The sequence below is a fragment of the Nesoenas mayeri genome (assembly GCF_963082525.1).
Source record: "Nesoenas mayeri genome assembly, chromosome: 11".
In the NCBI taxonomy this organism is placed as follows: Eukaryota; Metazoa; Chordata; class Aves; order Columbiformes; family Columbidae; genus Nesoenas; species Nesoenas mayeri.
In genome coordinates, this window is record NC_137563.1 from 5,669,951 (window position 1) to 5,694,347 (window position 24,397).

Sequence of the window (24,397 nt, forward strand, 5' to 3'; positions counted from 1 at the left end):
AGGGTCTTTTTGCTTTGACCTTGTCACAAGCAAGAGAGATTCTGCAATACGAGCATAAAAGATGGGTGAAGAGTCATTGAATCAGTGATTTACGTGAAAAAGCTCTGTCTTTTCCAGGCTTTATCCCAGGGGCCAGTGCAAAAGTGACCCATCAGGACATGGTAGATTGATATATGAGAAAAGTAGAATTAATCTTGTTCCCTTTTCTTCTTCCCCTATTTCCCATGGCTGTGCTGGGTTCGCAGGGTTAGCAAACTAGAGTATGTTTGTGTCAAGAAGAGGAGCAGACATGACTAAGGGACACATGGGAGCAAATATGAGGAGGAAGAAGTTGCTGGTTTTAGACAACCACTTTTCTAACTGAGTGCACTTTAAGCACAGATCAAGTCAGCCTTCCTGCAGAAGGTTCAGAGGAGGTTAGGTAAGATTCCATCACAGATCCAAAGGCGCAACCCTTCTGCTTTGGCTCTTCCAGAGAAAAGGAAAGGTTTCTGCTCTGGAGGCAGTTTGTAAAGGTGAGTGCAGTGTCCCAGACTTACCCTCTTGCTAATGCTCTTGCTCACCCACATGCTACCATCATTGAACTGAAGTCTTGGGGCAACTCCAATCAGCTGCAGGTGAAGTGTTTTCTGATTTGGTTCATGTGCTATTTAGAAAAACAGTTAAGGCAAAGCCTTGAAACACATTCTCCATGTGTTAAATCTTGATGGACAAGAAGGAAGGTGGGGGATATGCCTGACTCTCCTTCCGTGTCATCCAGCAACATAGAAATCCCCAAACAAGGACAGCAAGATGTTTCATTTAAAACTGGAATTACTTCAGCGTTGTGCACTCACATCCTTCCTGCAGATACAGCACGGCCTTGAATGAGTTCCCATCATGCTGTCAAGTCTGGTTATTTTCCTGTTGGGTCTTGCTGTGGCTCCTGCATAGATTCTTCTTTTGAATTGTCTTGTTGGCTTGTTTTTATAAGTTAATGGTACAGGGGAGAGGAAAAAAAAGAAGAAGTGGTACTTACGGGAAGACTGTTTGTGCACACCTTGTCAGCAACACAGCCGAGACAGATTAGCACACGACTGCCTGCCTAAAACAAATAAACACCAGCTGTTTATCAGGCAGGGCTCAGCTTTCTCCAGGAGGAGGTAAGCAGATTTATGCAGATGAACCTCCCAGGTGCCCTTGCAGAGCAGCATCTTTCGTGGCCACTCGGCCTTGCTTATGAGTTACAGCCACGACAGACGAGCAGAGAGATGCAAGGTTAGCACAATAACACAGCATCCACACAGTTCCAGGGCTGTTTATCATTGCTTTATGTTTAAAGCCCATATTTAATAGTAATGTAGAATTAATCATGGTGCTGATCTCACTGTGAATGGAAGAATTTGCTGTAAACTTACAGTATTTTAAGCCTATAGCATGCGAAAAAGCAATTTATTATAACTCGCTTATTATTCCATTTGTGCCTGAAACATGAAGCAAAATTTATGGCCACTCGAGGTTGAGAAAAAATTGTGATCAGCAAAAGTACAAGTGCTTTTCTGACTTTTCATTAAGATTGTCCAGTTGCTGTCAAACTGCTTAAATTCACGAGCTTTCCTTTTTTTTTATAACCATCCAAGTTTACTTTCAATCCAGCAGTGATACTTGAGTTCGCTACCTCTAAAGGACTGCTCCTCTCTCAATTCAACTCCATCTGCTACAATATGTCCTTAAATTCTTCATATAAATTTTCCCTGAAGCTTCTCAGGTGACCCAAACAACTTTCTGCGAAATCTAGTCTTGAAGACAGATGGGATATTATTTTGATAATGTAGATGTAATTACACAGTCTGGATGTCGGCTCTCAGAAATGGCTGATCATTTATTAAGACGTTGTTGGGAGGAAAAATTGGGAGCTGGAAATTTTGGACAAGACCCTGGGGAGTTCAGAAAGAGAGGTTTGCTTCAGTTCTCATGATGCTACCGCTTACTCATCAGAAGTGTAAATAATGCCAAATAGCATCACTAGTTATTCTGAGACGGTTTCCTTTTTAACTCACACAAAATGGGGCAATCGTATCGCAATTGCTACATTTCTGTTGGGATTCTGAGTTTTTTAAAGTGTCGTTGGGCTCTTCTTAATACAAGATCATTTCCCTGCAGCTTTCTTGACTGCTGCTGTTCAGGAGACCAAGAATGCAAATACACAGTTTGTCAGTACAGCAAATCCTAGGTACGGTAGTGATGAGTGCTGCAGAAAAGCTTGCCAAGAGAAAGAAGTAAAAACCCCTTTTCCTCTAATCTATTAAGTAAATTGTTGCCATTTGAGCTTTTCTTAGATTAGGACTTTCCTCACCCAAGTGTATCACTTAACATTTCAACACATAGTATTTCAGATTTCTCAAGGTACTCCTTAAACACTCAACTAAACCAGGTGGAGAAGGCAAAGTCCACACGTGATTTGTTCTCCCTCACTGTCACTGCAGATTTAAAACCAAAGTCATTTTGGATGTGCCTACCATCCTGCACCTTAATGTTACTAATATTATTAATATTGGTAACTAAAAGTTTTCAGTCTATTGAACAATTAATGGAAAGGTCAATGGGAATTCTCTATAGAGGCATCATTCATTACAAGGCCCATTGCTTATGCAATCTTGCAGCATCCATTTTCCCAAACAAGGAGAAGGGCCAGAGATGGCAGCTCCTTAAACCTGCTTGTGAGCTCCTAATTAAGAAGTTTAATTGTATGAAAGCCTTTTGGATGTTAGTCGTCCAATCCATTGGCTTTTTGATGCACTAAATAGTACCTATGTTGCTGTGGGGCATATCCTCCCTTGGGTCGAGTCAGGTGCCTATTTGGGCACCTGAGTGGTAGGAGCTGGTGGCAGATTGTGATGCTTCCCTGCAGCTAGTTTGAAACCCGGTGTTCATCACCTCCACCTTCTATATCTGCAGTGCCCCACAGAAAACCTGATCTGAGGGGCACATGCCTGTACAGCTCCCAGGGAACATGGAAGAGATGGAAAAGACTGAAAAGCAGTTGAGGCTGTGAGCAAACAGGTGCAGGGCCAAGTTATGAACACACCGGGGTAGGAGTGGAAAGAGGGCACTGTTCCATTTAATGCCTCTGCTTGAGGAGACCCCTAATGCACCAGCTTTTGCTCACCAAGCACTGGAGAAGACTGTGTGGCTCTCACAGCCCTGCCATGACCATCAGGCTGAAGCTTGAGGTGGTCTGCACTACCGCAGTTCTGAAGGGAGGCAGTAAGCTCTAGTGAATGGCAGTTTAGGGAGATGAAGTTCTGGGTTCTGTGCCTCCAGACAATGATCCTCTTTGTATTGCCAGAGGAGCTGTATGGGCACTGTGATGCCAGAAAGGTGCTTAGAGTTTTGGCAGAAAGTACTTGTTGTCCTAGTGTCATCCTCAAATGACAGCGTGGAGACCCCCAAGCTCTTCCAGCAATGAGGGACATTTAATCATGACCCAGCAGTTGTGGAGATCCCACCAGCCACTTACCTGCCCTTCTAGATGCCTAGTCCCTCAGCAGATCTAGCCCTTATGAACGGCCCTGTTAGCTGAGCAGACCCATCTTCATAGTCCTCTGTACCTTTGTTAAATTAATAGCTATTGCTCTTTTGATACTACCTGAAACCTCGGTTGCTATTCTCTGTCAGTCCGCACCATTCTAAATGTCAGTGGAAAGGATCATTGAAACTAATGGGCTGAGTTTGTCTGTTGTGCTAGTGACTTCATCCTGGGATGACCTTGTTTCTGAGGAAACTGTCACACAGGAGATGGCTGCAGGGTCAGAGTCTTGCCATAGGGTAGCACTTCGCACTTCGACTCAGCTCCTGCTGCTGCCCTGAGGTGCATGGGGGTCAGTGGTCCCCTTCTGCTTAGGTACACTTTGCCTTGCCAAGGCTCAGCCTCAAAAATCTGCGCTAGTTTGGGTTTAAACTGATCCTGACTGAACTGCAAAACTCAACAGGACCTTCTAATCTCACCTGGCCTGGCACTGGAAGTATGTGACCTTTGCTACGCCTCGCAGGAGATGAATTATTTCCAGGAACATTCCAAAGAGATTCAGGACTTTGTAGCAGATTTTGCCCCAAAGGTTCCTCTCCCTGAGGACAAGCTTGCTATGAGCTTGTAGCAAAAACTGTGCCATACTTCAAGTGCTTTCCTCGCAGATGTTTTGTGTGAGACTAGCTCCATCCCAGAGATGGCTACGTTCCGTGGGTGGGTAAAAAGATCTCTGTAGATACTTTTGCAAAGCAATTTCAGATCCTTTGCAGCTTGCTAGAAAATTGAATTAGTTGTTTTCCATTCCCTGAATTAACCCTGATTCATTCTTCCCTCAACCCTCTCCCTCCCTTCCCTCCAACAGACGTCCAGCATATTAAGAGGAGAGACATCGTTTTGAAGAGGGAGCTGGGAGAAGGTGCCTTTGGGAAGGTGTTCTTGGCCGAGTGTTACAACCTCAGCCCCACCAACGACAAAATGCTGGTGGCAGTGAAGGTAAATCCCAAGGGCGAATGGCAGAGATTAGGGCAGGGGCTGGATGAGCCTGCATGGGAAAGGGAAACAGGGGAGGGCTGGGGGCCAGGGACGGACATTTATCTGATACCGGAGATTGTGGTAAATCCACTTAGTCACACAAAGTTTCAGTGTTTTGCTTCAAGGTCGTCTATTCTCACCCATGCCAAAGTTTTTCTTCCTGCCGGTGCAGCCAGGAGACAGATGGGGAGGAGAAACTGGTCGGAAAGCTGGAAGCTCCCACGCAGCTGCAGTGTGGTGTCCACCTTCCCTCCACAAGGGACCGGGGCCCTTCTCTTTCTGGATTTTATCTTTTTGTGCAACATGCAGAAGCTGAAAAGGGACAAAAAAAAAAGGCCTCGGCAAAAGTGAGCACTTAAAAGCTAAGCACAACAAACCAATTTGCTAGGATCAATTTGCTGCAAGATGGGCAGAACAGCACAGCTTGGCTCCATTCAGCTCCTCTTTCTTAGCCACAGATTGCTCCTGTTTTTGGTGATTTTGAGTAAACACCAGTTCAGCTTGACTTGTGCTGTGTTGTTTGCAACCTTGTGAGGGTCCTCACGTGAGCTGTGCCCCACCAGTGCGGCTCTGGGCAGAGGAGACCACTCAGCGCAGGAACGTGCTCTGCTCTTGAGTGGCACCGCTTGGCAGACACACACAGGCTAATCCCTGGAAGTTAATTGATGCCTCCTAACTCTTTGGAAGAAGATGTACATTTGAATGAATGCTCTACAGGGAAAAAGGTTCCAGCACTCTCTCCAGGATGCTGGAGGCATCCAGTTACTTGAGAGTTGTTATAATCATTGGCAGTTCAAGCCTTTTTTAAGCTCGTTTGTCCCTTTATGCTCTGGCTGTGAACTGCAAGATTGTACCTTTCACCTCTGAGACTGGTTAAAGATGAGATAGCACAGTTACTCATATGATTAATTGCCTGATTATATGGCTGGTACCTGCCTGTCAGTGTCAGCCATCCCTTATGTGATCCTGTCTCTTAAGTCTCTACTGATTTTCATTTGCATGTAGGCAGAAACAGCATCTGAACTTGTTTCTGTTAATTGCTACTATGAGCTTACATCTCCAGAGTGCCTTTCATCCTGCAAGATCATACAGATCCAGCTTTGGAACAGGGCCTTGAAATCTGGCTTCTTGCCAGTTCAGGGAGGGGGAGGTAGGGAAAAAATCCCTCTAATTTGGGCCACATTATAAGTCTTAGGAAAAAAAAAAGAAAAGTAAAGAAAAGAAAATGGCTTTACATATTACATTAAGATTTGACTGCATTTTCTGAAGATCTCACACTCCTGACAGAGGCTGAGAGCTGCCTCCCTGGGCAGGAGCAGGATACGCTGGTCAAGACAGCTGAGTCCACAGCCCAGAGTCTGCCTCTGCTCTCAGGGACCCCCTCCCAGGGCCAAAGAAAGTGGCTCTCTTACTCACTTGGTTAAATGGACTGAGATTTTCAGCAGATCTAAAGGTTGCAGCCCCGCAAACACACTGAGCTTTGATGTGATGGTATGGACAAGCTTCCTGTTTTATTCAGCTTGCTTCTAAAAACATCCCAAGAAATGCACAAAAACTATATTCAGTGAAGAGTGTTGAGGTTACAAAGTCAAGTACTAGAAATGCTGGAGGGGCTGGTATTTGGGACATGTCCTCTGAACACATATTTTTCATTTCTCTTTGGACTTCTTCATCGTGATGATCGCTCCTGTGTCTAAGAGCTCCCTAGATGTGAGTATACTTGTTCTCAGCCTCCCAGTGAGGTGCTAGGGTTGTGTCATCCCCATTTTGCAGAGGGCAGATGGATAAGCAGAGAAACAGAGCTACAAGGATCCACTTAGGTGGAGGATGGAGTTACAGACTTGCCTTTCCAGCCCCATGGACAGCAGGTACCAGATCCACATGGACTCTCACTGCTGCAGTACAGACACAGCACTTGCACAGAGCTGGCCCTGATGCCACCTGAGAGGGGATATCCCAGGTAATATTGGATCAACTGACAATTTGTGACAACGGCTGCAACCTGCAGATGCTGAGTGACTTGCTGGATGTCACATAGGAACTGTGTGATGAAGGCACAAACACAATCCACCCCAAACCTTTCCAGGAGAGCCATTTCAATGGTTTTGGTGAGAGATCCCTTCTCTTCCTCCGGTTCTGGTCTTCTTTCCCTGTTCTACCACTTCTAGCTCTTGTTTCCCTTATTTCTAAATGCTTTGCTGTGCAACCTTATTGATGTGGACGTTTTTTATTTGTTTGTTTGGTTTTTGTGTGTGATATTTACAAACTTACAGTCCTAACACTTTGTAGAAATGATTGTGTGCAAAGGAGAGGAAACTTAAAACTCACTGCAGCTTGAGATATCACATGCGACCACAGGAAAAAGAAGGAGAAAAGAGGGATGGGGGAGGCAACTGCTTTCCTGAGGAAAAATAGAGTAACATCAACATTATGAAGATATTAAATGTGTAAAAGTAATTGTGTATCTGAGATAAGGATGGGTGCTTTGCCATCTGCACAGTGTAACTAACATCCATTTAAATATCTCTAGTCAAGCTACCCCAGAGGACACAGAATTAAAATAAAATTATGCCATATGACTAGCAGTTTGCGAGCAGAAGAAGGAGATGAGGCAGTGTCCTAAGGCTTGGGTAGAAACCTTGCAGCAGATCTGCTCTCAGGGAAACAGCAGCTACTCAGGAGGACTCACTACACTCTGTAGTGTTGCACCAAGCAGCACCATGGACCAGCCGGAGATGCATGAAATGTGATTGTAGCAAGTTTCTTTGGATCCTTTTCAACTCCCATTAGGCCACACGTTTAAAGCCAGAGCTGGTATTAAAGAGACCTGGCATATGGAGGATGGGAGAACAAAACTGAGACCCCGCAACTCAAAACCAGAATTGCCTCTTCATTTCCTTCAATGTTTGCAAAGACCGTGCTGATTCTCATGGCCATCCCATCTTGTCAGATGTTCTGGACTTCAACTTTTTTACTCAGTGCTCATGGAAGAGCCCTCCCTTGATACCCTGAGGTGACAACATGCTGCTTTCAAACTAGCTTTCTGACGCAACTGCAAAATAATGCACAAACGAGTGGCCTCCAACCCTGGGGAACCCACCTCGATCACCAGCTGCAACCACAACAACATCTTCATAGCAAACATGCTGCAATATCAGGCTGGTACCCACAGCCTGAAGCCTGCAAGCAAAGTGGTGTGCTCAAATGCGGAAGATGAGATATTCTCATAAAGGGTACCGATTTCAGCATCAGTCTGCCAGGGGAGTGTTATAAACAGCAGGGAATAAAAACATGATTTTAAAAATTATGAGAAAAGACTTGACAGTGTCCTTCTTCAGAGGCAGTTTGAAAAATCCACACAATAACTGCACAGCCAGGCAAATCCATCTTCTGAATAAAGGCAGTGTAGTCAGCTATTTCAAAATAAAAGACAGATAGCAAGGACTGGCTGGCTCAGGAATTTAATAATAATGAGATATGAAGCCATTCACCCCTAGGTCACCAGTACAAATCCTGCCCAAGCTGGGAATAATTGGAAGCTATTACCCTCTGAAGCATGTTTGCTGCTGCCTGGGAAATGAGTTGGGGAACCCGCTGGGCCAGTAACTACACAAACAAAATGCTGAGATGGTGCCGCCGGCACCTACCACCACCCTCCCAGTACAACTGGACCAGTGGCAGCTGTTTCTCTCCCCTCCCTTCCTTGTCAGCTCCTCTGCGATGCTGTGACCCATTTGTTCTAGCTTTGTCCCCACCTGAGCCCACCCTGTGTGTATCTGTGCCCCTTCTTTCAGGCACTGAAAGACCCCACCTTGGCAGCCCGCAAGGATTTCCAGAGGGAGGCAGAGCTCCTCACCAACCTGCAGCACGAGCACATCGTCAAGTTTTATGGTGTGTGTGGTGATGGTGACCCGCTCATCATGGTCTTTGAGTACATGAAGCACGGAGACCTAAACAAATTCTTGAGGTAAGTGAAAAAGAGGGTACGGGAGAAGCTGTCCAGCTACTCCACAGCCTTGGTGTGGCTGGTTATAGATCTGAGGTGCACCAGTGACACCACTGCCATGTGGATGCTGGTGGGCTGGGTAACAAGAACTAGTTGTTCTAAGAACAGCTTGTAGGTGATGATGGTCCTCGCCAGATTTGGTAGTTTATTAGCCACACCTTGAATACAGTGTTCAGTTTTGAGCCCCTAACAACAAGAAGAACATTGAGGTGCTGGAGAGAGTTCAGAGAAGGGAAAAAAAGCTGGTGAGGGGCTGGAGTACAAGTCTGATGAGGAGTGGCTGAGGGACCTGTGCGGTTTAGCCTGGAGAAAAGGAGGCTAAGGGGAGACCTTTTCTCTCTCTACAACTACCTGAATGGGTGTTCTGGCATGGAGGGTGTTGGCCTCTTCTCCCAAGTAGCAAGTGATAGGATGAGAGGTAATGGCCTCAAGTTGCACCAGGGGAGGTTTAGGTTGGACATTAGGAAAAAGGGTTGTCAAACACTGGAACAGGCTGCCGAGGGAAGTGGTTGAGTCACCATCCCTGGGGGTGTTTAAAAGATACATAGCTGAGTTTCTTAGGGATATGGTTTAGTGCTAAAGTTATGTTAATGGTTGGACTTGATGATCTTGAGAATCTCTTCCAACAAAAATGATTCTATGATTTCTTCTCCCCAGCAAGTTTGAAGCTGCAGGAACTGTGGCTACAACTTCTCTATGCACTGTGAGGGTAGAAAGATGTGAAGCTGCTGTCAGCAGCTCCAAGTCCCATCCACCCAGCAAAGTCACGCCCTGCTGAAGCAGGAAAGCCACTAGCTATCAGTCCCCATGTCACCCAGCTCCTGCTTCAATAGCACCAGAACCAAAATATTCCTTTGAGAAACTTGCTGGAATCTTTGATATGATTGGTATCCCGGGTATTTCCTTATCTCTAGTTCTCATTCCTATTATCAGAAAAGAGCTGAGAAATGTTGGAGGGTCCTCTGACAGTGCCTGTGGAGTCCATCCCTGGTCCTAGTTACCTAAGCCTCATCAGACAGAAATGCTGACTGAGGTACAAAATATCGTAACCTGGGGCATCACGATACTCAAGAAGCTAGACAAGGCCTGTCAAAGTGCTGTAATTGCCTTCCATGCCTCTAGAGAGACGCTAATTGCTGGAACCACCCCTTCCCAGTGATCATTCAACCATTTCATCAATGTGAGGCAGATCATTTGTGTGCCTTGCATCCGCCAGCAGTGAGGAGCAGGGAGCAACTGTGGGAGGATGTTTGTGGTGCTGTTCTCCCACGATACAGAAATTACGCTTTGAAACCGGCATGCAAGTGGAGTGGTACTTACCTCTTGAAATAATTAGTAGTTTTATTTTGCATTATTTAGAAAATTGGACCCTTGATATTTTCCTGTTTTGACTGCTAAGTGTGAACATGATTGCAGCAAGAACAAGAAGCTTGAGCACAGCAGGTATAGGTGTGGGGTGAGGATACACTGCGTGATTATTTTTCCACCATCACAGTCAGTTTTTGACCAGTAAACACAGGTCCTTCCCTGAGGTTTTCATTTCTAGGCAATCACCTACACCAGAAGGTGGAAGGACCCCAAAGGTTTCTGCTTCCTAATTTTGGCACAGTTGTGGGTAGATGGAATATGATTTTACAGCTCAGGCCCTATCTTGGGCTCTGACATACTTGACAAGGTAGGACAAGTGAAGGCTGATGCTACACTGGGTTTGAATGGTTCCTCAGACCCATGTTCAAGGACGAGCAGCCTTGGTTACCCTGGGACCCTCTCTCTTGTGGTACCCTGTCTTGCAGGGGCCCAGTAACCTCCCAGCAGAAACAGATTGAGATCTTCCTTCAGGTATGAAACCCTGCATTGGGCTGAAACTGTGTTTTTGTGTAGATTGAAGATGCAGTGTTAAGGACAGTGCCTCAGCCTTGTGACTGGAGGAAGACAGTCTAAAAAAGAGCATGAGAGACCACATTTTTGACATACTTCACAAGGAGGAGCAGAAAATTCACCCTTTTTTTTTTTTTTCCTGGCAGAACAACCAACCTTATTCTCCTTAGAGCAGGTTGACACCATGGCTGAGGCACAGCCTCCCTCTCTGCTCTAATTGATCTCCCAAACAGTATTGTCCAAACTAGGCTCTCCTGCTGTCTCAGAGGGATGTCTCATGCCCACTGCCAATGCCTTGTGTAATTGCTTCACACAACAGCATGGTCCTAAGGTTGATACCATGCTGAAGCCATGCACCCCTCCTCCCGTATGTCCCAGCCCTGCTCTGGGACATGTCTGAGAAACATGAGGCCAGGTTCTGTACTGGTGTCACCGGAGAAGCTTATTGTTATATTATCTTTGGCCTTTATGAAGGAAAATAAATTTTCCAGATGTGTAGTCCCTGGGATTGCAGCCTTGCATCTTCCAGCTGCATTTAGCTGCCAGCTTTTCCTTCTCATGCAGCTATGGAGTAAGCAGCTATGAGCTCCCTTCTCTGCATGCTGGTGTGTTACAGGCAGTGAAATCCCTTGGTGCCCCAAAGAAAGATGGGTTTGGGGACAAAGGAGCTTATACCCAGCAAACAGGAATTCAGAATGCCTAAGGGAGCATATGGAAAGAGAAACTTGGGTTTTTTGTGCCAGCTCAGCTGTCTACTGGTGGGAAACTCTAGAGGGCAAGGGCTGCAAGGGGATCAGAGAGGGTCAGTGGTGCAGGAGTGCCTGGCATCCCTCAGCAAGTACCAGTTTTTATTGTGGCACAAGTCACCCAGAGCACAGCAGGAGATGGTTGTTGCCAGGCACTGGAGTCTGCAAGGGACACTCAAATAGACTTTTCCCAGTTTAACTGCAGAAATTGGAAAAGCAGTAAAATAGAAGAGTCTCACTTTAGACCCAGTTTCCTAGAGAAAAGCACAGTCAATAAATTCCCTGAAGTGTTGTTAGACCTTTGTGGGCTTCCCAGGAAAAAAAAAAAAAAAAAAAGAAAAGATAATTTTATTGGTCTGTAAAATTAGCTGGTGTGGCAATGGGGAAAGTATGAGGATCCATGCCTACCAGCTGGTGTCATGTATTGGGATGGTTCTACACACCTCCCAGGGCCCTTGCATGTAAGACCATTGCAGGTTGTGTGGGTGGCAATGCTGGGTGCTCCCCACCACATGGACCCACTGCTTAGGGGTCTGCAGGAACCACCTTCCCTCTCTGCTCACCGAATATCTCCATCGTTTCTTCCCTTTCCTTCGCTCATTGGATTTCTAGCTTTTGTCTTCTGTCTGTGGTAGCAGCAAATTTGAAGTAGTGATGTTTGTATGTTGCCATTACAGACCCTCTTTGCAGTCTATAGTGAGTTGTTGCCATTTGCTGTTAACTCAGAAAGGCAATAGATTTTGTTAAAAAAATTGCATGGTTCTGATTTTTTGTGCCAGCTCTTCCAGTAGAGCAGCCCCACAGTCAGTCTGTCTTGGGAGAGAAAGAGGCATTTCGGCAGAGGAAGCCAGGGGGGTGATTTTCTTCCTCATGTTGGCAAAAGCCTCCATCACTCCATTATAGAAAAGAACCCCAACAGTTCTTTAACAGGCCCTATGGCCTTTCTGTAAAGCTGAATTAAACCTGTTTCTCCAAGAAGAGATGGCCAGACTCCATTCCTTGACACAACTTAATGTACTAGTATCCCTCCTGTTAATCTCATAAATGTGTCGATACTTCTTTCTTCTGGACTATAACCATGTGGGATGGAGGGAGGTGTATGTATTATATAGCACATACCGAGAAGTGTCCTATATAGTAGGATGTACAAAGAGCCACTCAAATAAAGGTGTTGGCTGACCATTTTTTAAACATCACCTGTTCCTTTACAGAAGCTTCTTTGGAGGCCATTATTGTATTTTTAAGAAGGTGGCAGTGATGACATAGTAATATATCCTTCATTTCTCACACAGGAGTGTTTGCCTTTCATGACAACAGGCATCAGGTGCAGCTAAATATGGTGTAACTGCAAGGCATGACGGGTACAAACTGTCCAGCACAGTTTTAGAAGCTATTGTTTGTCCTGCTTTGCTGTTTTTAGCTAACCTGTTTCACCTGCTGTTGACATCTGTTGTCACCACCCGGTAATTTCCTGGGGTAAACCCATCTGTGGTCTATTTAAATAAGACATCAAGCAGTCATTTCTACATACACTCTTCTGCAGTTTCTCCTTGCCCTCAACAGTTCTTCCAGTGTTCTGCTGCCCCTACCATGCCAATGAGCTCCCAAAATTCCCCCAGCCCTGCCAACTCATCCCACTTTCACCGCAGCATCACCCACTCGTGGCTCCCAAAAAGCACTCCTGGGTCCTCAGCACTTATTTCCAGAGTTCCTCTCCTGTCCATCTGTCCTTTTTACCAGAAGGCGACCTTCAGAGCCATGGTCGCAGTGGTAGGGCAGCAAGAGGTAGCTGAAAACAAGGGCATTTTAAAAACCATCATTTGATCCCCAAAAGCCTGGATGTTAATCCCTTGCTGCACCCCCAGGCAATCAGGGAACAGAGACAAAGGAGGAAAACAGTTTGGATCTTGTTGTGGGTTGTTCAGTCCCATGTCAAGAAGGAGGGAAAGCTCTGTATGTGCAATTTCAATTTTCTGGCTCTCTGTGGGGTTACTGCTGATGACAGAGGTGAAATGCCAAGAATCATTTCAAAGAGAACAGTATGAAAGCCTTGGAGGAAATGCTGTACTGTATTTTAGTCACAAGGAGGAAGGTCACAGCAAAATCTCATGCTTTTCCCTAAATATGAGAGCTTTTGTTATTCAACCTTCACACAGGCAACCACAGGGTGAGCTCTGCCATGGGAAGAGACATCACAGAGGGAGCAAAGCAAAGACAGGCTTGGTACACAGCGAGGGAGGGGACTAAAAAGAGGACAGGACAGGAACAAGACTGACCTTCAGTCCTGCATTTACAATGCACTTGCTTCAGCAAAATATTTCCTTTTGCTGCCTAGGATGTTCTCTGCATCTGCCAGTATCCAGGTCTAATGTTTGCACCTCTGCTTGTGTTACTTCTGGAATAGCTTAAGCTATAAAAGGTATTTTCCAGGGTTGAAGCTGCTGATGGTCTTCTGAAACCTTTCCTGTGATCTCTGGCTGTATTGGTGTTGATCAGGGGGAGGTTGTTTGGTGATACAGTGTTTGGAGAAGATAGAGGTTTTTTTGGGATTACTAAGGAGACTAGGAAGCAAGTATATGATGGCTGTGGAAGAAAAGGGGGTGATATCTCTACCTCTGGGAAGGTTGCCAAGGTGTAAGAATCAACTGGAGCAAACATGTAAATATCTGAAGGCTCATTTGTTTTGCATATGTCTTGTCAGAGACGAATGTCCATGTTGCATCAAACCAATAGTTCCTCTGTCCTGGTAGTCTGTCTCCTTCTATGGCCATAAGAATTTTCTTGCAGTGGAGTAAGGATAGGAAAAGGATGTATGTCACCCACCAAATGTTCCCTCAACCTCCTGTTCTCTTTTTCCTTTTTTCTTTCCACTGGAGTTGTGCGTACATCCTCACAGTGAGGGTTAGTCCCCACCCCAGCAGGAACAGAGACGGTGTGGGATCCCTAATCTCCTCTCCTGGTCACTTTTGAGACCCAACTCTATGCTTTTTGCTTCTTCCTCCCTATAGGGCACATGGCCCAGATGCTATGATCCTCGTGGATGGGCAGCCTCGACAAGCCAAAGGGGAGCTAGGGCTATCTCAGATGCTCCACATCGCTAGCCAGATCGCCTCTGGAATGGTGTACCTTGCCTCCCAGCACTTTGTTCATAGAGACCTGGCCACCAGGAACTGCTTGGTCGGAGCCAACCTGCTGGTGAAGATTGGAGACTTTGGGATGTCAAGAGATGTCTACAGCACTGATTACTACAGGGTAAGGCAGCTCGAGCAGCAGTCGGATGCTCAGAGCAAAGGCAGACTAGGAAATGTTACAGTAAATCAGGTTTTGGAGCTCTTGGGCTCAATTGCTTGGTTATTCCCTGTTTGAAATGTGCACAGAAGTCAATCAGGCATTCCTGAACCACTGTCCTCATTCTTTTTCAGTCCTGGGTATGCTTGTAGTTCAGACATCCATGCAGATGCCTATACACAGAGCAATCTGTGATAGCCCAATCCACAGTCACATGCTTTGGGATGGCTCTGGAGTCATCCTATTCTTACTTCTTTCCTATTTTTTCTCCCTTTTTTTTGAAGATGTTGATAAAGGTAATCCAAAGACATGACAAAGACTACAGGCTGTGACCTCTGTTGTTAGATTAAAGAAACTTAATACAAGGAGTTAGAGAAAAGGCAGCTGAAAGACTGACTGATAAGTGCATAAAATATGGAAGAGGAAATAATAAGCGATTTAGGTTTGACCTTAGAAGACTTTTTTGCAGCAAGGTCATCATTTAGGCAATGGAATAATTAGCCAGAGGTAGGTTACTGAGGGCCTGTCATTAAAGAAGTTCAGGAAGCAACTAGATAAAAATGCCTGGGTTTAGTGCAGAGGCTAATCCTGCACTCATCTCTGGGGACAGACTCAACGAGTCAGGAATTCCTTTCCAGGCATTTCCTCTGTGATTTGTGTTTGCACTGTCCCATTGTCTTGCGCAGTCCCTTTGTCCCTGTCCGCACTGCCCGATCTGCCTGGTATGGTGGCCTCCCTGGGGGGACAGCATGGTCCTCACCCTTCCTCAGCTCCAGGACAAGCTGTGGTGTGCAAAGTGTTGGAAGCAGACTGGAGCAGGCATTTGTCACTGGGCCACCCACCAGCAGGGAAGCGCTTTTTAGGCTGATGAGCAGTGGTTTCTAGCTTGATGCTTGAACTAAGGCTGGTTTATTTCTGGTTACAACATGATGTTTGCCTTTGAGGATGATTTCAAGGAGTAACCCAAAAAAAAGACTTAACTTATGGTCTTGATCTGATTGGGAAGATTTTCTTTATGTGATAGGCAGTTGTCAAGTGGAGTTGCTGTGTTGGGAAGGAGGAAAAATGTGATCAGATTTCTGCTGAGCCATATCATGTCTTCCAGCCCAGGATATTGGCTTATCACTAAGTTTAATTACCAGTGAGGGAACCAATCTTTACTGTGCAGCACAAAAACCTATGTTGGGAAAAGATCTCAGTGCGGTTACTGGGCAGTGATGAGGGAAGAGAGGTTGGCTATGGTCCTATCACTGCTGAAACTTCAGGAAGGAGTGAGTAGGAAAGAGAAGAGCCCAGGGGATGACAAGAAGCAACCCATGTGATTTCTCACGTTCTTTCCTACCTCCTTTCCTTCAGCTGTCTTAGACCTACCCCAACCTCCATCAGTGTCACACCAGCCAAGCTTGTGTTCCTGCAGTGCTGAGAACTCTGTGCAATGGGAGAATTTGCTGCTATTAGAGTGTGAAGGCTGGGAGGGACCCCAAAAAGCAAGAGCTGAAATGATCTCCATAGGCCTGTTCACTGTTTGGGGAATTTTTGTCTTCTCTGTGGTGGTGTCCTCATTGTGTCTTTGCAAAATGCTTTGCCAAGGATTGCTCCGTGCTGTCTCATGTAGTGTCATAAGAACTTTTAGCTGACTTTTCTCTGCTAACACAAACTGCCGTGCATGACCAAAGCAATAACTACTTACCACTTGTTTACAAGAGCAAGAGCTGGACTTCAGACCGGCACAGCCTTTTGTGTTCAGTTGATTTTCCTTTTTCTGCTTTCACTGACTTTTGGTACTTTTAAAACCTTTGATCAGTCAGTCCATGCTCTGCATGCATGGAGACCTTTTCTCTCTTACAGTCCAAATAAGGGCCCTATAATTACATTGGTGGCATGAGGAACAGAGGGTTTATGTGACTTGCCTAAGGCCAAAGCAGGATTCAGTCACAGAGCTGGGAAGCCCATCCAGGCCATATATTCCCCCCAATAAAGAGCAGAAGTCCAGTGCCCAAGTGTCCTTCATCCCTTCTCCAACTACAGCCCAACCACACTCCTCCCAGCATATGAGAACCCAGATACATTTATTTCTCTGTCTCCTCCTCTAATCACTACTTTAGGGGACATATTTACCAGAAGAGCACATGGAGCTGATCTCATTATTCACCTTCCTGGTGTGCTCACGGTTATGTGACAGTCTCTGTCCTCCCTCATCCACCACTATCTTGTACCTGTCCTCTCCTCTCCCTCTGCCATTGCACAGCACCACTGCATTCATTCTCTGCCAGAACTGATATAAGCCTAGCTGTCTTTAGACTGAGAAATCTATCTGGTTTCTGTGTGGCAGCCTGCACTTCTAAGTTCCCTGTGAACAAGTGTAGACAACCCTTTGAACAGAAACCTGCTTGTGACGCTAATGAAGCCACATGGGGCTCCTGTGAACTGACTGTATTAGACTTGACTTTAACTCTGGTAAGCAGCAGCATTCACTTTCTTCTGCAAACATAGGTAAGAAAAACAAATTACCTTTACAACAGTTGTGCATTTGTGTCCTGTCTTCCTCCTAATTTCAGTTTCTAACATGTCTTGCATGAAAACTGGCTCTTTAAAGCTCCTAAGATAATCCTTTCTAGTTGACAGACCCATTACAAAATCCACCAAGATACCCCAAGTGAGGGCTTGTGAATGGATACAGATAGAGAGCAAATGATCCCAAGTGTGAAAACAAAAACGCTCCTGGGTCTCACCTATAGAAGGTGGAGATGTGAACCTCTTTGGTGCTGTCCCTGGTCACATCTATAACCTACCTGGTAAAATTCCTGAATCTGATTCTCATTGTTTGTGCACAGCAGCTCTCCCCTCTCAACAGCTGGCCATTCCCTGCAGTAGGACCTTGAGCAAAGTTCTCTTTCAGATGGTTTCTAGAAAATATTTATTGGTGTATCCAAGCTGCAGCCCGGGGAGAATAGTATAATTTGTCATTTTCTGGGAACACAGTGAAGGATTCCACCTCGAAGCTGACTCAAAGTGACAGGTCTGGAGCTCTGTGCAAGTAAAGTCACTTAAATCTGCTGGGTCCCTGTGTTTGCTCCTGCTCAGGCCCCATGAGCACAGATAACTGGGCATGTGGATCTGTGAGTGTCTTGCAGGCTGAGGATTATCTCCTAGCTATTCCTTTTCTTTCCCATTTTTAATCTTTTAAAACAAAGAAAGAACACCATCTGGCTCCTACATTTGTGGGATTCAAAAGTGCTTTAACAAAGGTGAACTCTTTAATTTCTTGTTACACATTTGGATACAGAAAACAAACATTTGCTTAACAAAAGCAGCAAAGAGACTTGTTTCCCCTCTCCACAAGGCTCTCCATGCTCTGCCTGAAGACAGATGTGTCCTTTTCCTTGTGCAACACAGAGGGATCCCATCAGCTGGTGCCTTTAAACCTTCTTTCAACAAGACAGGATGGAGAGAAGATGGTTGTGGAGGTGTAGGTGGTGAGGAGAGGTGAAACAGCATCTGATTAGAAAGCGGAGGAAAGTGGAGGGACTGGGGGTATGAGGAGAAATAGCTCAGCATCTCTGTGAAGAGTAGAAGTGGGGATGCTGAAGAAGCATTTCTGTGATGTGTTGTGTAATGTGCTGTGCAATCTTTGGTGTGGGTCTTTGTGGGAAGGCAGGATGGAATACATCCATATTGGAGAGAAAAGATTTGGGCGGATTTCATTTTCCTTGCTGTTTTCTTAAAAAAACCCCAATGTGTAACTAGGCGATTTTTTTAGGTATGACTCAGGACTGTGACAACAGGTGGTGGGACGCTGCGGGCCAGGGACGTTGTGCCTCAGCCAAGCTGAGCACGACATGGAGACTGCAGCAAGTCAGGCCCAGAGCTGCCTGGGGACAAGTAGGCTGTGATGGGGGCTGATAGGGGTTGTCCAGAGCTGGGGACATTACCAGGGCTGGGCTTAGGAGCCCCAGCAGACTAGGGTTTGTTTGCTCTCAGAGCCCTTCTGTGGGTCTGGACACATGTGCTCCAGGACAATCCCTGGATCATTTTCCTTTTGTCCCCCAAAATGCGTAATTCAATTCCCAGCTGCCCAGGGAAAGAAAAGTATTTCTTCATCTTTAGAAGAGAACACAGTCTTAAATCATAGTCAAAAGCCTTCAATAATTTCCAAGGTGATGTCCTGACATGGGTGGGACATCAGCAGTGAAAACACATGTCAAGTAGAGGAAGGATTTATGTAGACATTAAACTTCATTAAGACATCCCTCTATGCAGGTCTCCTGCGTCTTACTCTTCTGGCATCCTGCCCCAAATCCTGGTCTGGGCTTGAAACCTCTAGGGAATTTAGCTCCATCCTTTCCCAGAGGTCTGTCCTGAGTATCCTCCTGGTAACAGATCATCATGCAGAGGACACCTGCTTGTCAAAAACAGACACATACAGGATTTGCAAAGGGCTCTGAAAATGTATTTCTATTTCTAGCAACACAGAACTAAACATAATAACATATATTGCTCCCTGTTTCTGTGTCTTCACCATTCTGGAGCATTGTTTGGATTTGGGAGACAAGGTTCGCAGGAAGAAGTAATATCTTTTAACAGAATGTATGATATTGTTGCATGGGGAAAAAGAATGAATTTTAGACACACAAGCCCTCTCTGAGCAGTTTTTTTTTTAGTGGTATCAGCTAGTTTAATAAAAGATTAATATCTCCTCCTATGAACCTAACTTCTCACATCCTTAGACCATCAGAACCAAAACATTTCTGCTATGATTTTGGCCTTAGGTCAGTGTTCTCTAAAAAGTTTAGGATCCGTCTGGCAGATGCCTCCTCCTCTGAAGCAAGAAGTTTTATTGTGTAAACATTTTCTTTCTTCTCTTTCTTTAAAATGCCTAGGAAAAATTTTCAGTACCCATTTTGAGGCTGCTTACTGATGACCATCTAGACCATCTCGTACTTTGGTTCTTCTCTGGAGTTCAAAATTGTGTTCTTTCTCCTGGGCACAGTCAGTTATTTTTCCAATGAAGTTTCCAAGCAAGTAATAGATTACCGAGGTTTAGCAGCTGCCTGGGTCGTGCTCCTTTGGAGGCTCATTCAGCATGGTAGATAAGACTAATAGGCAAGCCACTGAAAGCAGATTTAGTCTGACCCACACTCTCCTAGATACAGGGTCCCTAAATGATCACACCTCTGAATTCCTATCTAGGATATGGTACTGACACACTTTGCGGGGGGACGGGGAAAAAAGCTGCCACTCTCAGGTTTTATTGTAGATCTGGTGTATGCCGGCAGGATTAGACAGCTCCAGATAGAGAGCAAACCAGGCTCTGTGCACCCAGACAGTTCTCAAACTCTGTTTCAATGTCATAGAATCGTAGAATCATTTTGGTTGGAAAACACCTTTAAGGTCATTGAGTCCAAACATTAGCCTAGCACTGTCACTAAACCATGTCCCTAAGAACCTCGTCTATGTGTCTTTTAAACACCTGGAGAGATGGTGATTAAACGACTTCCTTGGGCAACCTCCTTTCAATACCTGACAATCCTTTCAATAAATAAATTTATCAATGTCAATGGGTGAGGGAAAGCAAGCTCAGTCCCTGGCCATGCTGACTGTTGTGTGGGATCTTGTATAGATGGTACAATGTGTGTGCCATGTTCAGCTTCCAACATCAGCACCTAAGTGCTGTGCAGATGCTAAGCAGCTGAGCATCACCTTTTGTCTCTTCTACCTCTTCTCTGAGGTGAAAAATAAAATGTGCTACTCTCTTTCCATTGTTTCTCCTTGGGTGTTGGAAAGGTTTCATATCTGTAAATATGTGTTCCACTAAGAACAGAACTTAGAAGTGGAAAGTGCTTTAATTTTCTCCTATAGTAAGTGGGATCCTGGGGAATATGTCTTGCTTTGTCATACCTACATAAGTAAGGGCAAAAACATCTCGTAGTGATGTGCAGTTGTGACCTGTAGATTCCTAGTCTGATACAGATGGGTCAGCCAGGCAGAGCCATTGTCTTGCAACGTGCAAGAGCCCATGTCTCCTGTTGAAACTATTACATGCCCTTCTCAGCCTCTGTTTAACCCATGTGTCCCATCACCCTAACCTGTGATTTGTTACTTCTTTCCTTGTTTTCATTGTTACTATTCTGCCTAGATGACACCTGTATGCCCCATGAGGTTGGACGGCTCATGCCATGGTGCCTCACAACTGCCTTGGCTGTGGTTTAGGGGCAAAAGAACCAGTTTCCCCCCTGACTCGCAACAGGGCTGGAAACAGGGGAGGTGAGGGAACCGCTCGATGTGGGTCCGTGGGTTAAGTGTCTCTGTGTCTGTCCTGGTGTGTTCTGCGTGCAGGAAAAGTCAGTGTGATATTGAACGTGCTGGTCTTCGATATCTCTGTGGCTCCTATAAAAACCTCTGCAAATTGAATTTGTGGCACAGTTTCTTATCTCCTGAAAGGAAGATGTAACAGCATCATCTTGTGTTTTAGCCAGACATTTTTCCTCAACACTCCCCCGTTTCTACACTGAGGGAAAAACAAATGTTGAGACTTTTTTTTTTTTCCCCCACCTTCCTCCTGTTTGAAACATTAAGAGCCCTTCACACAAAACAGCTCAAGTGCAGAAGAATTAATTGGGGAAATTAGGTTGTGTTGTATTTCTGGCATTTTCTCAGAAATGGTAATTGCCCTAATTCTCCATGCTGCCAAGACCTTCAGCCGCACCCTGTTTCCCCCCTCCCCTTTTCCTCACTATCTACCTGTCTTTCTCCTGCTTCAGTTGCTGTTTTCATGCTGTTGCCATTTATTTCATTTCAGTAATGAGAGGGATGTGGCAGGTGAAGAGCTCTCACAATCTGGTGACATCTTCTTTGAAGCACAGGCACAAAAGAGCAGTTTGTTTTTGGGAAATAAAAACTCCCTGCTATGGTACTTGACCTCCACGCTCACCTTTTCTCCTGCTTGGGATGTGTTGCTGCTGCATTGCAAGTCATTTGGCTCAGATTTTTTGTTTAATATAGTCTCAATATTCACGCAAATGCTGACCTCCATGCTTAACCCCTCTATGTTCCCCCAAACCCTCACACACTTACTGAGAGCTAATCAAACCTACTTTCAGTCAAAGCTCAGCCCCATTCCCATTTGAATTGAGGTCTTTGCTTTCTCCCAACCACTGGACTGAGTTCCAGATAGTTGAGAGTTCAAAGCCTTTTCAGTTTAGCTTTCCGATGGTTTTTAACTCCTGATCTTCCATTTACAGAGATTACAGGTGTAGTCAAATAGGAAGGAATTGGTTCTTGTTCAGTATTTCCTGACCTAAAAGACCTGGTGAAGGTCATGGCAGGTTCAGATCCAACAGGGATGCTATAGGAGGTAGTAAAGTGATGGGAGTCCTTGCCTCAGGAGATGGTAAGTGCCAAGAGCTGAGATGGCTTAAAAAAGGATTGAATACAATTGTAGAAACAAAGGAATTTATCAGCAGCTATCAAACACAAAATACCTCTCCTGTTTCAGGAAATCCCAGTGCCATTGATTATTGAGGACTGGAAGATATTGTGGGACATAGGCTGTGGGATCTTCTGTTTTCATACTGTACCCTATACATTTCTGAGCTGACTGGACTTTGGCTTCTCTTAAAAGCTGTCCAGGCTGATCTCTGCACTACTGGGAGCTGGGGAGAGTACTGGGAGCAGCCAGTCAAATGTTGAACCCAGCTGAGGGGTAGTGACACTGTCCCCAGGAAGACAGAGATTCAGTTCAGAAAGCTGGGATTATTGCTTGACATAGCCAAACTACCCAAGCCTCTTCACCCCTGCTGTGAAAACTTGGGAGAACAAGTTTCCTGTAGGGATTTCAGGAGTCCTTTCCTTCAAAGCAATTCTCTTCCCGTAAAACTTAACTAGGGAGGGTAGGATGCTTTTCTGTTTTCAATGTTTCTTGGATGCAACCAACAGATCCAGAAAGAGTGATCCTCACCCATTCTTCAGTAGTTTTTTCCCCCCCCTTGACTGTGAAACTGTTTTGTTCCCCGTTCTAATTTGTATTGTTCAAGTGTGGTTCCCAGCCATCTCCTAGAAGATGCCTGTATACAATGTGCTCCTTTCTTCCCACTCTGAACTTCCCATTAGCCTGAAAGCTGTGAGATACATTGAAAAGAGCACAGTGCCTGGTTCTGAGCCAGAGAGACTGTCCCATCGTGGAGATCTGGCCAAAACATAGTGTCACCAGAATCAAAGAATGATTTTGTACAGGGCAGGCTAAAGGAGCTGATGGGTCCTGGGGTTTACCAAGTTGGCCTGATTAAAAGGGAAACTAGAGCAGAAGAAGATAGAGAACCATATGCCAGCAAGCTTAATTATTCTAGCCCTGGGTAGACTAGAAAGAGTGTGTGTGCCCCTGAGCATATGGAAACAAACTGTGCATATTTTGGAAGGAGCACTGTTCCTTAAAATCAAGGGAGGCTTGGATGTGTAAAACCCTTCCCTCTCACCTTCTCTAGGTTTTTGGACCTGTTTCTCTCCTGCATCCCAACCGGCCAGTGGTGTCCTGACTTTCCACCTGCAGGACCATGATCTCAGCTCTTCTTTACCATGGGGACAGCCATGAGATCATCACACATCAGTCAGGAAAGGTGGGGAGTAGCCCCAGACCTCAGTATGATCAGCAAAAGATCTAGAGGCGGAGAAGTTATAAGCCAGTTTAGTGGGAGCATGAATAAATTATGCCTTGCTTCAAGACAAACTGAAAACCTCCCTAGAAAAATTAAGATGCAAATATTTCCATTGTCCTCCTTAATTAAGATGTTTGCATGGAAAGAAACCATTGTCTTTCTTTTTTTCCTCCTGCTTCCTGCATGGTCAGAGTTTCCACAGGCTTTCCCCGTCTGATCCCCCCCCATTTCATAGTCCTGCCTCTCACAGCCACAGCGAGTTCCTTCTCCAAGCCAGCTGGATGGAGAAAACCCCTATTTGCAAGCAGCTGTCTTTAATAAACAGGCTGTTTAGGGCTAGGCTGTCAAAGAGAGCATGTTCAATGTACAATCAAGGGGCAACGATGCACAAAATTGCACACACACACAAAATAGGAATCCTTTCTTGGTGCATGTTGAGCTTTGAACGCTTAAGTGATTCCACCTCTCTCTTCCCCATCCAATTATGCGGGCAACACACGATAAGATTGCTAAAGGAATTAGTGAGGGAAATCTTTACACTGCCTAATCAATATTGTTCTGCTCAGTACAAGGCATCTCCCCGCCTCAGGCCCCAGTTGTGTTCTCATTTGCCCTCTGAAAACACAAGTTCACCTTCTTGCTATTTGGGCTGTGGTGACCAAGAGGAAAAACAGGAACATGTCTGATGAAAATGTTTGTAGTTACAGCATGTCTTCCTTGCATTAAAAAAAAAAAAAGGCAATTCAGCCCTGCCAAAACAACATTGCAGGTTTTAAAGAGGTTTGCTGTGCAGACCAGAAAGACCTTTCTTCTGTTTCAGTTGTGTGGCCTTACAGAAATAGCCAGCAACCTTATAAGCAAAGACACTGGATGATATTTTTTCTGAGCATCACTGAGGCAAGATGCCAGATTTTATGGGCCACTAGACTGATCCAATATAGCAAATCCTGTATTCCACTGTGGATTCCGAGACCAAATTATCAATTAATGTGAAGCATTAAAAAATCCAAATCCCTTTTAGTTCCCTGCAGTCATTAGTGACAAGATACAATATCTATAGCTCAAATGCTTTGCCAGCATCCCCTGGCAGCAAGGCAGAAACTCCGCTCCTATTTTTTTCCAATGCATACAAGGAAAACATATGAGATCAGTGTTTTTTACCATCAGATTCGGCTGCCTCTTCATATTTGCTCAGATGGAGGAATAAATCAGGTTTGGGTTACTCTCGGGTTAGTTATTTTTTATTGGAATAAATGCATGCTAATAGATCTGAGGGAGGAAGATGTTC

General features: G+C 45.2%; 1 protein-coding gene across 3 annotated transcripts in view; it reads left to right on the top strand.

Annotated features, from left to right (window-relative positions):
• NTRK3 (neurotrophic receptor tyrosine kinase 3) overlaps positions 1-24,397 on the top strand; it is a gene marked incomplete at its 5' end in the record, with an annotated part of 209,275 nt that overhangs the window by 162,583 nt on the left and 22,295 nt on the right. For all 3 annotated transcript variants that reach the window (XM_080351172.1, XM_080351173.1, XM_080351174.1), the window contains 3 exons: positions 4,371-4,501; positions 8,335-8,507; positions 14,179-14,422. In XM_080351172.1, coding sequence (XP_080207298.1) covers positions 4,371-4,501; positions 8,335-8,507; positions 14,179-14,422 — 548 coding nt within the window. The remainder of the gene's footprint in view (positions 1-4,370; positions 4,502-8,334; positions 8,508-14,178; positions 14,423-24,397) is intronic.